The sequence below is a fragment of the Myotis nattereri genome (assembly GCF_964212035.1).
Source record: "Myotis nattereri genome assembly, chromosome: 4".
NCBI lineage: Eukaryota > Metazoa > Chordata > Mammalia > Chiroptera > Vespertilionidae > Myotis > Myotis nattereri.
The window spans coordinates 96,644,111-96,663,021 of NC_138079.1; the positions used below are offsets into that span (position 1 = coordinate 96,644,111).

The 18,911-nt window shown below is 44.7% G+C and overlaps 1 protein-coding gene across 50 annotated transcripts in view; it reads right to left on the bottom strand.

Moving 5' to 3' along the window:
• RBFOX1 (RNA binding fox-1 homolog 1) overlaps positions 1-18,911 on the bottom strand; it is a 2,169,222-nt gene that overhangs the window by 56,617 nt on the left and 2,093,694 nt on the right. For all 50 annotated transcript variants that reach the window (XM_081089185.1, XM_081089163.1, XM_081089189.1 and 47 more), the window contains one exon: positions 3,581-3,713. In XM_081089185.1, the coding sequence (XP_080945311.1) occupies positions 3,581-3,713 (133 nt within the window). The remainder of the gene's footprint in view (positions 1-3,580; positions 3,714-18,911) is intronic.

An 18,911-nucleotide genomic window follows, 5' to 3' on the forward strand; every position in this document is an offset into this window, starting at 1 on the left:
TTAAGGGGCCGCAGTTTGGCGACCACTGTTATAGATTGTGTAGACACTAGATTTCTAACTCATCACTCATCCTCATTCAGTGGATTCTGGTAATCCCTAGGGGGCTGGTTGTCTCAGTCCAGGATTTTGTGTTCATTTCTAGGATCCTTTCATGGTCCAAGTAGAGCCTCTGTAGCTCCAGACCCTGAAGGGATTGGTCATGTTTTAATGTCACAAGATGTTTCTATTTAGGTATGTAAGAAAAAGGAACAGAGCCCCTCCATAACCTGTGTTCCTCACTTGCTGAGAGGGACTTCAGAAAGTGTCAGGATGCAGAGGGGGAACCAAATCAACAAAAGGAAATGGATGGCTCCTTGGTGTGCCCTCCTGGATACCTATCTTGGTGTTGGATACTCCAAGGCTCACCAGTGGCTCCACAAAAGCTGCCATGGAGGTTGTGTGGGACCGTTTTATATCTCTTGGAAAAAACAATATGGAAACTGTACATGGATGTTGCATAAATGACACATTTTTGGTTGGAATTTTAATAACAAAGTATATGCATATTGGATACTTGATGAAGAACAGAGTTTAGGTTGGCAGTCTTCAACTAGTGATAAGGGGAAAATAATTTTTTTTTTTAATAAATGCAGTTTGCTAGCCAACGTCTTAGAAAAGATGGGGTTCACTGGATGTGAGGGAGAATCACAGACTGAGACCTTAACGTGGACATTTAGGAAATGATTGGCCATAAATGTGACCTCTATCTCTTCTCTTCCTAGCACTTGGGTGTTTAGAAGCTTCTCTAAACGTCTAAGTCCTTCCTTGGTGCTCACACAACACCCTACCTTATCACATTTACTGAAATTGTTCGCTTACATGGCACGCTTTGCCCCCCACCGGAAGAAATTCCTCCAAGGGAGCCATTTGCCTCAGTGGCCTCAGTGCAACGCAGTGCATGCAGCTGAGAAAAGGAGTGTTGAGCTAAACTGGACATTAGCAAAGACATCAGTCAAATCTAGAATTCATCCTCCAAAGGAGGCAAACAGCTACAGGAGATCCACACTATCTCCTGGGCCACCTGAATCCCGACGATGTCACTTCCTGAAACGGTAGTGGGTTTCCAACCTCTTTGCCACTCAACCCAAGATCAGGGCCCTCTCTCCTCCAGCCAATCTCTGCTCTTCTCTCTAAGGTGAGCTGCCCTCTGACGTCTTCTGTAGCTTAAGCCAAACAAGCCAGAGGAAAAGGGAAGCCACCATTTAAGATGCTGGGTTCATGCCTTTGCATTCAGAGCTAATTTGTCCAGCCAATTTGTAATCCAGCAAAGCACCAGGCAACTGGATGAATGTCCTCCTTTTACCCCAGCACTTTGCTCTTATGGAAGCTGCAGGCATGGACACACACACACACCTAGCCCTTCTGCTCTTTCTATCCCTCCCATCTTAAGAATTTTGCCTTACTACTAAACATGGGTTCAGAATTCCAGTCAACATTGTCAGCAAAGAGGCACAATCCACCATTATAAACAAAATAATTAGAGCTATCACTGGGATATTAAAATTAAATCTTGTCCAAAGCAGTCACAAACACATTGCTTCACCATTTGGAGATGCCTGTGTCTCTCCCTGGCGAACATGGCATTAATTAGCTATGCATGGTTATTCCCCACAAAGAGCAAGTTCATTATAAGTTAGCAAATTTCAATTTTACAGCAGGTGTGTTATTCTGAGACTTTTATAAATTGTTCATGTGAGGATAAGCCATATAATTTTACTTTATTTTTTTCTGTTCAATATAGTAGTGAGATACTGAGGGTACATATACCGGAAAGCTACAATTACCAGCTACCAAGATAATGTTTTCCAGGCAAACTAATGGGGTATAAACATGCAATTTTGTATTTATGGCTTATGAATCTTGCTTTAGTAATCACATGAGCCTAGCGGGTAATGTGTTTTGTTTTGTTTTTTTCTTCATAACTCATTATATGACCTTGGGAATAACAAGTTTTTACTTCTGCCTTTCTGGATCTACAAAATAGGCTTAATACTGTGGGGGCTGAAGATAATGATTATACTGTCAGTAATGCCTTATATCACATGGTAAAATACATGAAGCTTAGGACATGAAGATACATTATATTGGAGGGTGGGGAGAATTTAGGGCCAATTCATCCTTGGTTTATTATTCGCCATATTTTCAGCACAATTTCTTTTTCTTTTTTTGGTGGTGTTTCATCTACTAAGAAACTTGGAATTGGCCTACCTCTAATGACAACACCAGAAACAATGGACTTTGTCTTATTTCTCTGCCTTTACCCCCCTCTTCCTGACAATTTCATCTGCTTTCATTTCTCTATTGTCTTAGCTTTGTCTCACTGCATTTGTTTCCAAAACACTTCAAATGCTGTCCTTTGGAGTGGGTGAGATATGAATAAATATTTCAGTCAGTATAATAGATGATCTGGGCTGATTCAAATTTTCTAAAAGATTTCTAAGCAACAGAGCTATAAAAAAATGTGTTCAACCCTTTTCACAGAGTGCTGAATACAGCCATATTCTTTCTATAGACAAGAAAGCCAGGCACCGGCCAGGGAAGCCTCCTGCCAGGCTGTCCTGGGCATACCTGAGTTTTCCTTAGCGCAGCATGATTGGTAGTTAGGACCCCATCACTCTCTGTATGGGGAGAGGGACTGCTCTGTGCACTGTAAGATGTTTACTGCATCCCTGGCCTCTGCTCACTGGGTGCCATTGCATCTCCCAGCTCCTGCTGTGACAACCAAAAAACATCTCCAGATATTACAAATGTCCCCTGAGGATCACTGCCTCAGAGACATCCCTCTCTCCCCGGCTCTGAGTGTGCAGGAATGTTCCAGGAGGATCCCTTAACAGGAAGGTGAAAGGGAAGCGTCTCAAGGTCGAAGCCTGCCACACCAGTACCAATTTTTCCCTGAGCATTCACCACCATTCCTGGATTGTCTCTTGGTGATACCAAAGTCCATGACAGGAATACCCAACTGGCAATGGGGGTCACATGAACTTGCATTTCCTTGCAGAGGGGAAACAAAGACAAATGCCATTTTGGAAAATCCAGCTAAAACAAGTTTTAATTCCAATTTCATTGAACTTGTGAATGTTTGCATTGACTCCACACCTAATTTTCTCTTCCCAGCAAGGGCTCCTAAACCTTGAAGCTCAAGGTATCTTAGGGGAGGGGAGTAAGACCACGCCAGTGATTATTTTTATGTGTGAAAAGCCTCATGTCCCTCCATGGACAGATTCAAGGGGCCAATGTGATCCAACCTCCTTAATAACCAGATGTTTGCAATCATCAGAAATACATCTCTGGCTGTAACCATTTCTCTGTTCTCCAGCATTCAGTCTCAAAGAGAATTTACATAACAACATGTGACATGTAGGATGCTTAAAGGCACCAACCATGACAGGACAAATTACACTCATTTTTCAATACTCTTTGCAAGGTGCTCCACTGCAGGCGCCGGGCCGCATGCTGGGCGTTCTGGAGGGGCGGTCAAGACCAGCATGCGCAAACAGGAGGGGTGGTGCAGGGAGGCCCGCCCCGGAGGCAGCCCACTTACCCTCCGTAGGCAGGGATGGGGGGCGGGGGCGCCGCAGCCCGAAAGGTGTTGTACACGGTGCGGCCACGGCCTCGCAGGTGCGCCCCTCGGTAGGCGGCCGCGGCGGTGGCGGCTGGATACGGAAAGCCGGGCACTGCAGGGCGAGAGGAGAGAGCAAGGCAAAGGCTTTTAGATCCACACCAACCATTGCGGGAACCTCCCATCCAGACCTTCCTTCCTGCAGACCAAGGCTGGACAACCCCGCCCCCACCACGCACCTCTCCCCACCCCCACCCCCCACACATACACACACACACACACACACACACACTTCCAGGAGCCAGGGGTCTAAAGGTGGCAGCTGACAGGGGTCAAGGGCCAAGGGCCAATTCCAGAGAGGATGGGCTAGTTAAGACGGTGGTCACAGTGCCTAAGACAATGTGCCAAATGAAAACATTGACAAACAATTCTTAAATACAGGATTAAAGCTAATTGCACAGACAATTTTTTAAGGTGGATTGCAATATGTATATGCAATGTGTTCTCGACATTATCCATCCATTGATCATTCCACCCGTCCATCTATCAATCCATCCATCCATAACATAGATACGTATACACACATACGTCTAGTGTGTAATATATATTTATATGTGTCTGAGCACACAATATACATGCATGTATGCATGTGCATTGATATGTATCTGTGCATATGTAAGTGAATATGTACATGCATTGTGCAAACACAGTATCTATGTGTGTGTATATATTCAGGAGTACATGCATATGTGTATGTGAATGTATATTATATATGTGTGTATTCATATTAGTGTGTATATAATAATATTTGCCAATACATACATTTCAATGTGTTCACACTTCTCTCTGAGGATGAACTGTATGGGTGTTAGTTGTCTGTTCATAGGTCTTCCCCATCCCATGTTTAGTTATTTCTCCTATTTTCATTTATGTGCATATATTGCTTTTTTAAAAAAATGTTAATTGAAATACAGTGCTCCTCCAGACATGTGTATGCATCATGAGTGTACATAGAAACAAATCATTCCCAACGTCCCATCAGCCCCCTAACCATTTGTGCAGCTTATAAAACACAGTAACAGCAATGACAGAGAAGTCTGGAAACTCAACTCCTAAGAAGAGAGTGTGGGCAGGGTTTTCTTCCCTGGGGGGGAATTCTCTGAGCAGGATAACTTGCTGAGGAGTCAAGAGGGAAATTAAGCGTGATGCTTGAGACCCCTGGTAATTAATTCTGTTGCCTGGGAGGCCTTCCTCCCACAGCATGCAAATCCTAACCCAGGAGGCCTCCAGGAAACGGCGCTGCCTTCCAGCTCCTGCCACTTCCCAGATTCCCCGGGAGCTCTCACCAGGCCTGCTGTCCCATCCCATTAAACAGCAGGCACTCCTGCCCAAACCCCAAGGCACAGAGAGGGTGCTTTTCTGGGAAAATACATGTGGGGAACCCCTGTCTCGGGAGACCTATATCGGAGGCTCAGGAAGCCCTACAGTGAGGGAAACATTAATCCAGTGAGCCCTGCACCCACACTCCATTTTCCCGGACATTCGTTATCTATGTAATGCTTTTGAGAAGAGGGAAGTCAGTCACTTGCTATGCTTCTCTCTCCTATTAGTCTGCATGCTCCTGCAGGCCTTCCTCCACGGCCCTTTCATCTTTGCATCTCCTCCTGCCTCCCCAAGTCAACAACAGGAGCCCCCCGATTTTATCCACAGCAGGATCTAAATACTGGGCACTGGGAGGAAGGTGGATGACGTCTCTACCTGACCAGGTGAATGAAGCTGTGGTCAGGCCAAAGGGTGGGCAGCCATCCAGCAAACCCTCTCTCCTGGCCTATTTTCTCCTCTGATCCCGCTGACCTAAGAGGAGCTCGGAGGAGTTCCAGAGAGAGGAAGTCACGTGAGATGAGCCAGGGTGTGTGGGTTTCCTCCCTTCCACAGCCCACCATCCCTGCTCCATAGCCCTGGGGTTTCACAGTGTGATGGCGTGCCATGCCGGGAGGGACATGGAGTCCCTTTTAGCATGACTTCAATGACAGGAAAGGACTCCTGGCGAAGGAAGCTCTTTTAATTCCTTAACTCAACACACCAACACTTCACTCTTCCTGGAACTCTATTTTAGGAAACACCTAACTGCTCCCGGGGTGTTGTATTTCCTGTTGTGCTAAAGTGGTCTCTACCCTATGTCCAAACTGCCAACAGTGCTTTCCTCTTCCGACTGTTACACTTAATCGTACATGCACTCCACCCCATCTCATCCCATTGCTCCCCGCCCTCGGACAGTAAGTTTGTAGCTGCATGGTGGGTGGCAGGGGGTAGGAGAGGGCTCCCACAGAAGTTACTCCCAATTCCATACCACCTCATGGACCTGCATGGATTGGACTCTGATCCTTGAACCTGAGATGAAGACTGACTGGCTGTCATTCGGAATTCTCTGTGTGTTCCTGAAGGGTGAGCAGCAGACCTGTTTCATGAATTGTACCATATCTTTCTCTCAGGAGGACGGTAAAATGCAAGGATGGCTGCACCAAGCCAGAATGAGTCCATCTTTCTATTTGTGTCTGAGACCATACCAGTTATTTGTAACTGTTTTTAAATATATTTTTTAATTGATTTTAGAGAGAAGGGGAGGAGGAGAGATAGAAACATCAATGATGAGAGAGAATCATTGATCGGCTGCCTCCTGCACGCCCCACACTGGGGATGGAGCCCACAACCCGGGCATGTGCCCTGACTAGGAATCCAAACGTGACCTTGTAGTTCATAGGTCGACGTTCAACCACTGAGCCACACGGCTGGGCTGTACCCTGTTTTATTGTTAAAAACAAATCGTGCCTCTGTACTTAACTCTCAGCCTGCCAGCCCCTAGCACCCACGGCTCCTGGCTCTGGTTTTAAATAATTGTAGAGAGGTGTTGGTCTTAACGGGGAAAGCGGTAAATCCTAATATCATAAAAGCCCAGAACTAATGAGATACGAGGTGTTTGCTTCAGGACCGGGGAGAAAATGAGGGAGCATGGCTTTGACTCCAACTCCATCTCCCCACAGTTCAAACATTAAGTTTTCATAGGAACGCCCTGCATTTTGAAATAAAGAAAATGAAAGATTCACAATCTGGCAGAGCAGCTGGCTGCCAGTGTGAGAAAACACGGTAATTATGCTGACCCATTCATTATCGCCGGCTGCAGTGCCGAGCGAGCGAGGCAAGATCCCTCTCAGCGACAAGCAGGTTTTACAGTAATTCTTGCAGGATTTAGATGTTGGGAGATAACATGAAACAGAAGCTGGGCAGCAGAGCGAGGGGGGCACAGACTGCTAAAAGTGTAGAGCCAGGGTTCCACCTGCACCCCGTTTCCCACAGAGAGAAAATGGCCTTCCCGATGCAGGGTAAGGTACTGATGGGCCTTAACACAAGGGTCTTTGGGCTTCTCTCCACAGGCCAGATGCGAGGGGTTCTACTTCTGTTAGAGGAACACAGGGAAGACCGCACATCAGCTCCTGGTGTAAATATTGCTTTCCTGGGGGCCCAGGTCCCCTTACGTAAAATAAGGTGGTTCCATAGCTCATGCATTGGAGCAAAAGCCTCCTGGAGAAAGTGTGTGAGGCTCCCCGATGGACGAGTTCAGCTCTCTCTCTCCTGTTGCCAGTCGAGGACTGGCCCAGGGGCCTGCGCGTCTCTGGTTAGTCATCATCACTAATGAGCATGTCCTTCCTCTTTCTTCCTTCTTCTCCTCAATCCCCCCTTCCGCACTTTTTCCTTCCCCCTCCTGTCCTCCCCTCCTCCCTCCCTCTTCCTTCCTCTCTTTACTTGTTAATCTCCTTCTGGACAAGGCTGCCATGAACTTCCCTAGTGTGCAATAAGTCCTCACTTCACATCCTCAATAGATTCTGCGGCTGTAAGAGGAATGACATACCATATAACAAAACCAATTTATAGGATGGGCTAATTGATACACACAAGAGCTACGTTCCCACTGCACCTCATCAACATCATAACAAAACACCGTTACTGGAGGGCCGGCTGTACTGGCAATCCAGTAGCTTGGACCCTAGAGCGGAAGGACTCTCGCTGGTGCCGGAATGAATGCAAGCTCCATGAGGGCAGCGAGCTCCTTGGCTCTGTCCACTGATTTACAAGGCTGCCTGGTGCGGAGCAGCGTCAGGTGCCTAACATCGTGCCTGGACTCCTGCTGGTGGTTCACCAATGCCAAGCTGCTTCTTTATGGGGGTAAAGGCCTTACCTCTGTACTTCCCATCTTTCATAACACTGTCTCCTGTACAAAATGCCCTGCCCAGCTTTTGCAGAAAAACAGTATGCAAATGACACCATTGGATCTGAATCATGATCCTCATAAAAATAATTTCTGCATCCATACGTTTTGGTGCTGTATTGGCCCAGACATACTAACCCGACTCGGAATATCTTTGATTCAGATAAAAAGGGAGGCAAGTCGGATAAGTGTATTGGGCTTGGTATTACTGCAAACCCTCAACTCATTTCAGTGCCCTTTTATTGCTGCACAGTATCAGGATCTGAAGACCGGTTTCCTGTCCTGGGGAAAAGCAGGACTCACACTTTGCCCCCAGGCAGGTGATACCTATTAAAGGTGCAGCCCCACACAATGCTCCTGGCGGCCCAGCGAATCACAGTCTCTGAAATGCAATGCATTTGTGCAACAAGAAAGAACAGCAAATAGCAATATTTAGAACCCTTAACTTGTCCCGATTTGCAGCTGTGCCTTTTATGTGTCCTCCCAGCTCCCTTCGAGGCTGTTCCCCAGTGGCTGGTTTAGGACAGCGGGGCTCTCTTCTCTTGCCACTAAGACAAATCGTCAACTTCAAGGGCAAAAAAAGCCACAACTGTTTGTCAAGCTTCCTTTAGACTCAACCTAAGATGCCACTGCTTTTTCTTCACTTGCCCACCAGGTATGCTGGTTTGTAGATGCTGGGACATGGTTAACTGTATATTTAAAGCAATTACTTGAATAAACACCACCGAACTGGCTTTGTCTTTGGCCCTTCTAGAAAGAAACATCTCATTATGCACTTTCTTTGCGTCTAGACACTTACTTTGTGTTGAGTGAAGGTTATCATGCCATCTACCAACGCCCCACGTCTGGAGTTTGGATTCAGAAAGTGGGTAAGAAATGTTTAATAAGCCCGAACTGGTTTGGCTCAGTGGATAGAGCATCAGCCTGTGGACTGAAGGGTCCCAGGTTCGATTCCAGTCAAGGGCACATGGCAGGAGTGTGGGCTCCCACAGGACGCAGCCAATCAATGATTCTCTCAAATCATTGATGTTTCTCTCTTTCCCTCTCCCTTCCTCTCTGAAATCAATAAAAATATTTTTTTTAAAAAAGAAATGTTTAATAAATCTAGTGCCAAATGCCAAATGGAAACTCAGAGTGTCCTCTCGATGTCTGTTAAATCACTGTTAACAAAAGTCATTCACCTGCCACCCTGCCCAATATTGGTAAATGTCAATTAAAGAACACCGTTAGGAAGAAAAGACACCAAATTAGAGGCATTTCTGAGCCTCAACGCTGGAGTTTGATTTTTTTTTTCTAGTTGAACGTCAAGATAATAAACATGTAAACAGGCCATCAATGGGAAACAATGGAGAGTGCTCAGGCTGCCGGATGGATACAGTATAAATCCTTAGTTCTTGGCAGGAGAGGAGAGAGACACGGGAGGCGAAAACCCATAGGTCCATTATCCTGGAAAGGTTCCCTCTGAAACCTTATCCAGCATGAATCAAAGTGAAAAATCTGATATCACTGCAACGAAAATTGGATTTAGCTCATAAGCTAAAAATGAGTTTCTCCCAAAGAAAACAGGGCACCAGCTTTTCGGAGCAAATACCAATTGAGCATCTTGTTGCTACATAAACAGTCTCAGCCCACCCACTCCCAACCTTCAGCTCGATTTATACCCAGACCCATTTTGGGGGAGGTGAGTGGAGTAACCCTCTCGGTAAGTGGGAATAGGGAGTTCTTTCTATACCCTGGAACTCAATGAAACGGAAACTTGAGGGATGAAACTTTAGGGATGTAACAAGAGGCGTGCTGTGATGTGCTGGAGGATCAAAGAAAAGCAACATTTTTAAATGGAAGAAGCGTGGGTGTATCAACCAGCCAAATGAGCCATTTACCCACGTGTCCGCTGCTTCCAGTCTGTCTCCCCCTCAAAGACAGAGCCTTCATCTCCAACCGTCTATGAGCTCTGCCTTCAATGTATTTACAGTGACAAACACATGCTCGCACCCCTCCCCCCTCCGTCTCCTTCACAACGTGGTGCTTACCTTAGAAAATAAACACAAATGAGATCATCTTACCAGCCCAGGAATCCCAAGAGAAGAAACACAAAACCAGTGGAAAATACTTGAGGGTGCTAAACTGCATATTAAAGTTTTAGAGCTCTGGGAGAGATGGCAGAGCAGCAGATGCAAAAGCCGACAGGGGGCAGATTCTACATCAAAGCCGTAAAAATATACAACCGCTTTAATGGGCAATTATTCTTTGCATTTGTGCGCTGGGTTGAATTTGCATGAGGTTGCCAGATGCCCAGGAAAAGGTGTGCCATCGGAATAGGGGGGGGGGCTCTCTTTTTGTCCCCCATAAAGCCACTTCCTCATCACCCCCGCCTTTGAATGTTTCAAGACTGAGAAACCTTCATGCTAATTTGGGGTTGGATTGTTCTGTGGGTAGTTTATAGTAGGAAATATTCACTCACATAATTCTGGGGGTGCAGACGCGATTTCAACAGCAGGCTCACGGTTCTGTGGGATTCCCCTTGGGGGATCTCCTGTTCCATAAGCTGGACCATAAATTAAGAAGTGGCATAATAGGTAACACACTGAAGTGAATAAACAGCCAGCTACAGCTCGATTTCAGAGGCAGAGCATCCTGTGATACACATCACAATGAAGAGCCAGAGAGAGGATTTTTTTTCTCCAAATGGCAAAAAATGTTTGTTTAAAATGGATCTCAAATAAAGGTACATCGAATGGGTTTATAACAGAATTTATACACAATTAGGTCACTATCTTTAAATGACATTACATGGAAAATTGCATGTGATGGGGCATATTTAGTTCTGGGTCAAAGTAAAAATGGAAAGGCTTAAATTTTTATTTTTTTAAATTCAGTAATTTCAAGGTTTGGGGGAGGCAGAGGAAAGATGAGTACCGCCCATTCTGTCACTTACGAAAAGACCCAAAGAGCCACTTAATTTGTTGGAATCTCCCATTCTCGTACTCACATATTTTATCCTGGAAACACATATTTGGGATCGACTCTCATTTGACTTAGAAATGCAGGTTGATATTAAATACCGCTGTTTAGAAGTGAATAAATCTACATTTTGGACAAACAGTTCCTTATAGGACACCCTCATTTGAAATGCATTGAATAGGAAAACAAAAATTTCTAATTAATGTACAAGTCTAATCACCATTCTCCACATGGAAGAGTAATTTTTCACTGTTCATTTGCTCGGTTTAATCTCAAAACTGACATAACAGAAACGCAATGTCCTATAAATCTCCACTCACTTGTTTCTTTTAATATTCATATTCCATTGAACTGCAGCTGCTTGTTGCTTCAGTCTATTACAACTTGCAAAAGTGTCGATAAAAATATTATGAAAGGCAAGATGTGTTTCTTCCTGGCTGTGCGTGCCATTTATTTGGGGAAAGACAATAAATGGCTCGTGGATTGTTCCCCGGCCTGCTGCTTGGTGGGTGATTAGTGATTAATTACCTGGCAGCAAATTGACATGGCACGAGGAAATTGACACAGCCCTGATTAATTAACTTTTTATGGGCGGTAGTTACTCACAAAACATTGCGCACTATAATTGAATCTCTCTGCATAACGTCATGGTACAAAAGTTTTAGTCAAATCCAAATTAGCCAGAAGTTTCTAGGCTGTTGTAGGATGTGTGGAAGGGATGGGCAAGGAATTGAACTTGGGGAGAAATGCACATATTTTGAGGGGGATAAAGATGGTGACACTGTACTGGCCGGCCCGCCCGGGCTGAAGTCATTGACCTGAATCTTTGCTGTATGAGGCTAAAAGGCCGCATTTACCCCCAGCCTCTGGCTGCTGCTTCTCGGTTGCTCCTGCAGGTTCTGTCTTTTGTTCAGTCTCTACCAGGTGAGTTAATTCCCTCATTCACATCTTGGTTCCAACATCATCTCCTCCTCCAAGCCTTTTCCTCTCAACTGTACCCTCCGCCTCCTACCTGCCTCCACAGTCTCTATCACGCCTCCCCACCCACTCCACTAAGCACTCTTTCAATATCTTATTTGATTGCAACGTTATTATATGTCTCTGTGTTGGGAAGTCCTGAGGACCTTATTTTGTTCAATACTGTGTCTATAGCACCTAGAAGGTTACCTGGTCCAAGGTAAGCCCTACAATGTTTATGGATTATATGGTCAGGTAAACTAGAACGCCAGAGTAAGTGGTCCAGTTACAGAGGAAAAGTGGGTGATGCTCCATGAACCTGAAGGACTTGCTAAGATGCGGCTTAGGAAGGATGCAGATTTGACAAGAACCTGGTGTAGTGAGAACATTAGTGGTAAGGGACTCTGGGCCTTACGTGCCTAAAAGTTCCGGCAGTGATAACTGGGATAATCCAAGCAACATTGTGAATACAGCTGTCAAATGGCATTGCCCCATACTCCATTGCCAATGCAGGAGATCTGACTGCGTGTTATAACAGCTACTATTTACTCGCACTTGCTAACCTCCAGATCCATCAGCTAACTCACCAACTCCTTACAAAACCATAGAAACCAGGTATAATGACTATCTTACTTTCCTGGGAGGAACTAAAGACACAGAGCAGCTCAGAATCTCACCCAATTATCTGAACTCAAGCATCTTAACACTTGAGAGACTATCAGCTTATCTATTACCCAACAGGCAACTAGGACAAAGGCATCCCATGTCAGCCTTGGACAAGGCTTTCTCCATTTTCCTTCCTTCCCATTGTCTGTACAAGCTGCTGTTATCATTTCCCTATATCCAAACCACATCCAAAAACACCAGCCCCAATGCATCATGGGCTGAGTTCATCTGCAGAGGAATCTGTCGACAAGTCGCCCTGAGACCTCGATGTGCTCTTTGTTGGGTAGGGGCAGGGGTAAAAGTGGGGGAGGGGGCAGGTGCATTGCTAACCTTCTTTATTTATGTTCTGAGATTTCAAGACACCTGGAAGGGCTTTGCTCCTTTTCTACTAATTGGATACAGGCCGCAGGGGTCACTACTGATTTATGTTCCCAATAAGAGTCCAAGGCAAGCTGTTTCCCTTCTCTACTGGGGCTTATCTCCACATCTGGATGCGAGCCTGGGGGGTCGTATACAATCCAGAAATGTTGGGGAAATGGGTTCTCCCAGCAACGGACCTGGGTTGCACTAGAATGGTGTTACACACACAAACCTCATCACTGTCAGAATAACAAGCTCCTTATGACTCAATTCAACTAGAATTTTTCTCCAAGATTTGGAAGATTTGAGCAAGAAACTTTCATAATATTTGGGAGTGTTGTGCTTTTTTTTCTGAATAGAATTGATTTAATAGTGCTATCAGTTATTACGTAACTCACAACATGGCTGGAAATAAATATCTTCCTCAGAAAGAAAAGTGTCATGGACTAATAATAATAATAATAATATTAAAAACAACAACAACAACAACAATAGTGCAATGAACACACAGAGATGTACTCTAAATGTTGAGTCTGGTGTCACCAAAGCATAAATGCTTCCTAACTTAAAAACAAATTCTAAATACTGCAGCAAAACCACACCCAACGCTCATGCACAGGTATTCTTTCATCATTCATGTCTGTGCAACTTTGAATGAGGACAGAAGCCTTGGTTTGTGACTAATTGCCACACTCCTCTGCCTACCTCCCGAAGTGAGCTGCCTCTTTTCTCCCAGGTTACAAATGGTCAGATTAATCCAACAGAAAGGTGTTGAATGCCATGGTGGCTGCATGTGCAGTGATGGGCTTTTACTGCGCACAAGACATATTTGTTATCTGTCTACGCAGAGGTATTGACAATATCCCCCAGGGCAGGATTTTTGTAACACTTCCTCCCACAAAACAAGAATGAATCTCAATCTTGGAGTGTTTGACTTGGCAGGACCACAGAAGGCTTTGCAAAAGTGCTTTCTGTCATTTGATGGGATGTTGAAGACAAAACTGGGAGATGCTGAGGTCTATTTTAATTTGGATGAAGGGATTTGCCAAAATCTATTTGTTTGACAAAACCTGTACTGGTGTTAAAATTTAGCTTTTTTTTTTTTCAGGCAGCCATGGGAAGAAATCAAATAATTCCTATAAATAATTACTTTATCGAGTGCATATACACAGTAAAGGCTCAATTGCTAAATCATTCATGATCTAGCTAACAGCTGGCTGAAACAGCAAGCTCGGTGAATTGCCTCTCCAGGTAGGAAACAGGGCAAGTGAGATAAATTAGGTTCCTTATGTTGGGCTGGATTTCCATGACTCTCTGGATTTGCTGCGGCTCCACACACGAGGGCCTCGGAGAGGGTGGCAGTGGCTCACTGGATGGGGACACGATGCCAAGGCATCAATCATTTCACCTCCAGCCATCGCTGTGGGTGTAGCTTGTTGAGGCCATCTGATTTTCAGAGCCAGCTTCCAGATTTGAAAGACTGAGTCCTGATGCTTTGAGTGACACCCTAAGCCAGGGGTGGAGAACCTTTCTCTGCCAAGGGCCATTTAGATACTTATATCATCATTCTCGGGCCATACAAAATGATCAGCTTAAAAACTAGGCTGCTATATTAGGTCAAACATTTCATTAACTCACCCATAAGGCTTTGGCTGAGCCAGACCAAATGATTTCCCTGGCCTTGTAGGGTCCGCGGGCCGGATGTTCCCCACCCCTGCTAAGTAAGCCATTTGGACCTAGGGATCCCCCACCTGATGTCAGAACTGGAGCCATCCCCAGACCCCCATGTAGATAAAACTGAATGAAGGAGACATGCAGAAATGATCCAGTTGTCCAGGCAATAGACCAACATAAACCTTCCAGAGCAGCTTCTTTGGTGAACTTTCTACAGTCCTGCAGAATATGGCTTCTAAGAAAAAAAGGGAAAGATCAGTCCTTTGTTTGAGGAACTACATTGCCTCAAGCAAATGGAAAGGTTTTTTCACAACAATATTTGATGCTCACAGGTGCGTGGGTATCCATGAATACCTTCACAGCAAAGAGGCTAGGCCAAGGTCACACCTCTAGTGTAACCATGACAATTTAAGCCCAGCTCTGCCTAATTCCAGCTCTTCTCACTAAACCATGTGGATACTCAAAGAGAACTTTGTAGAACCAATACTAGGGGCTAAAAACTATCTTTGGACGAGTAATACTCCATTACATATACATGCACCACATCTACTTTATCCAATTTTATACTAATGGACATTTAGGTTGCTTTCATATCTTGGATATACAACGGAATATTACTGAGTCGTAAAAAAAGAATGAAATCTTGCCATTTGCAACAACATGAATGGACCTTCAGGATATTACGCTAAGTGAAATGTCAGAGAAAGACAAGCACTGTATGATTTCACTTACATGTGGAATCTGAAAAGCAAAAACCATAAAATAAACAAACAGAACAGAAATAGACTCATAGATACAGAGAACAAACTGATGGCTGCCAGATGGAAGAGGATTTAGAGGCTGGGTGAAAAAAGATGAATGGATTAAGATGTACAAATTTGCAGTTATAAAAACAGCCATGAGGATGCAGAGTACAGCATAGGCCAGTGATGGCCAACCTTTTGAGCTCGGCATGTCAGCATTTTGAAAAACCCTAACTTAACTCTGGTGCCATGTCATGTATAGAAATTTTTTGATATTTGCAACCATAGTAAAACAAAGATTTATATTTTTGATATTTATTTTATATATTTAAATGCCATTTAACAAAGAAAAATCAACCAAAAAAATGAGTTCGCATGTCACTCTGACACACGTGTCATAGGTTCGCCATCACTGGCATAGGCAATACAGTCGACAATATTGTAATAACTATCTATGGTGTCAGGTGGGTACTAGACTTATGTGGGGGTGGGGGGGAGGCTCCCTTTGTAAGTTATATGAATGTCTAACCACTATGCTGTACAACTAAAACCAATATAATATTGACTGTCAACTGTAATTGAAAAAACTAATTAAAAATAAATAAATAAAATGATCTTTGGGAAATGGTGCTTAGATCCCTGTAGCATTCACCAAGGATTGGGATAATATATATTCTTGAGCAGGTGTGCCCATAGAGGTGATTCTTTTATCTTTGTTTGTTTATTTTTCCATAAAAAGTGACGGGATACCAGGAGTCCACAGGACATGCCAACAAAACCCCAGGAGACAGATCTAAAATGCATGGTGTGTTATTTGGTCCTGAAAGCTGCATTTTGTTCACACTCCCCACAAGCTCTCCAGGAGCGACAAAATAGCTTTACATAAATGAAAACATGATTTAAGAAATTGATGGTTTTGGAGTTCTTAGTGAAGCAACTGTTTAAATGATCGTGTTTAAATGAACTATGCCGAGCTCTTTTCCCTCGATGGGAGACAAGCTCAGCTTCCCTTTTATGTATGTCCACACTGTGCAGGGAGATTCACTTTTGAAGAGAAATAAGGCAAAGGGAGGAGGGGGCCACCTCTGTAGTTGGACACCTTTCTATGCAAGAAGCACCAAGAGTCCCCACCCCAGCACTTGAATTATATGAGTGTCATTGGATGTTCTTACTTCCCTCCTAACATGCTCACTCCCAGCTCTGCAGCCAATGAGAGGTCATGGCTCCACCTGCAAAGCCCGGTCCCAGGAATGCACACCTGCACCATGGTATCAAACTGCTCCCCTTTTATTCCAGGAATCAATCAGGTCTTAGCTTTGGCCCCTGCAAAGTTCATGTTCAGAGCTCTGAACTCAGAATAGAGGTTTGTGGGTGTTTTTTTTTTTTTTCTATTTTAAATCCACATTAGTTTGAGAAAGCCAATGACATGCAGATGAGCGCATAAAAAACGTAGCTTCTCAACCCATTGAAGGATTTCCCTCTGGCCGCTGGCAGGGGCTGGTGGAAGGTGGGCATGGCGGAGGAGTTTAATGGGGGAGCTGCGCCAGGCAGTCTGCGGCTCCTCCTAAGAAAAGCGAGCGTTAAAAAGTGCTTTCTGTCAGTGGGATCACAGGACTCGGGTTTCCAGGGAATTCCCCCAGAACAACTGCCTCGCTGCCTTTCAGAAACGTCTCATCTTGGCCTTGTTCGCTGGCTGTGTGTGCACAGGAATCCCAGGACAACGTGGTTTATTGTTTTAATATCTGTCTGACACAAAGCAAACCATCCTCTGGTGACTCCTTATCTGTCATATGTGTTTCTGTGAAAGAAATATCAAGACAAATAAGATGTTTGGGGGCATACCGCGGGACGGCAGGTTTTGCAGTTGGCAGTCTTTTGCAGAAGGGAGACCCCCGTCTGAAAAAGAAGCAAGCCACCATTCCACATGGAGATTAATAGCCAAAGCGCCGGAGAGCCGAGAGCAGCTGCCTGGGATGTGGCTCCTCTGCAGATTCTTCCCTTGAAGCAACTAAGGGTGGAGTGTGTCTTTACTAGTGATTTTTTAAATTTTCCTGAAATTGATTTTTTTAAAAAAAGGACAAAGCAGAAGCAATGGGATTATTACTATTCAGCCAAAGTAACCACACGGATGTCGATGAGGGAGCTAACCCAGTTGGGCTGGAAATAGTGGGGACTGAAAATACAAATGAACCTCTTCTGAAAACTGGTGTCCAGGGAGAATCACTAGGGGGAAAAAAAACACTCTTAAAAGTAACCTCTTAATAAATGAGAGATGTGCTGGGCCGTGGGAGCGCAGGGCAGATGGAGCAAAGCGAGGAGATGGTGCTCGGGCGATGGAGAAAGAATGGTTCCCGGGGTCCCTTCATCAGCAGTGGCTGCTGACAACTGTGGACAACCCCTCTTCAATCCATCAGGTGTGTGCTATGATTGGGGCGACAGGCAGAGCTTGGCCCATGGTAGGCGTCTCCAAATCTCTTCTTCCATGAATTCAACGAGAGAACTAGGACTGCAGAAGCTAAGTATATCTGTCTATAGTGTGGAATGATGGGGAAGGCAGTGATATTTAGTTCACCTACCAGGAGGTGTTAGCAGTGGGTAAATCTCCTATCGGGAAAGACCTCCCAAATATCCCTAGGAGTAGTGTGTTTGCAATTCTGAGATCTTAGCCTTATATATCTGTCTATCATCTATCTTGCCTACGAGAATGTAGGCACTATAGAGTCAACTTGTGGATCTCATGTTCATGTAGCAGTCACAGTGCATAGAATGGTACCTGGCATATGGAAAGAACCTGATTGGTTGAATAAAGTGATGCCTTTTCAATCCCCCTGCCCCATCAAAGGACAGATGAGTGAGGAGGAAGGACTTGTTTCAGAGGCAGTGACAGAGGGGACACGCTGTCACCATAATGCTGAGTCATGGACACAGGAGGAATGACGCACTGGCTGATTCCGGATCAGAAGGATCCGCCTGAGCATCTCTGGGAGCCAGCATTGGGCAGTGTGTGGGAGGAACCAGAAGAGGCCTGGATGGAGGGTGAGGGGTCCTGGGAGGGCGGAGGGAGTCTCACTATCCATCCCAGGAAAACAGCACCAAAACAAAGCCTCCACAGCCAGATCTGTTTGTTGTTTATTGTGAGAGCAAAACTACATCAGTCGAACTTGTATCTAGACTGAATTTGTGTCTACATTCTAATTGACTATGTACCAGGGAGAGGGTGTTCTTTTACATGCTTACCTTCCATTATTTGTCTTAAAATGTGACAAAATAATTCAAAATGCCAAAAATGCATGAGGGTGCACATTGAAAAGAAGTCTCCTTTGCCCTAGATAGTTTGGCTCAGTAGATAGAGCATAGGCCTGCAGATTGAAGGGTGTCGGGTTTGATTCTGGTCAAGGGCACATGCCCGGGTTGCAGGCTTGATCCCCAGTGGAGGGTGTGCAGGAGGCAGCTGACCAATGATTCTCTCTCATCATTGATGTTTCCATCTCTCTCCCTTTCCCTTCCTCTCTGAAATCAATAAAAATGTATTAAAAAGAAGTCTTTTTTATCTCCACCCCCAGGGAGCCAGCTGCCTTGTGCCCTGCCCTCTTATTTATTTATCTTTATTGCTGAAAGTGTTACAGATGTCCCATTTTATTTTTTTATTTTTTTTATTTTATTGATTTTTTTATAGAGAGGAAGGGAG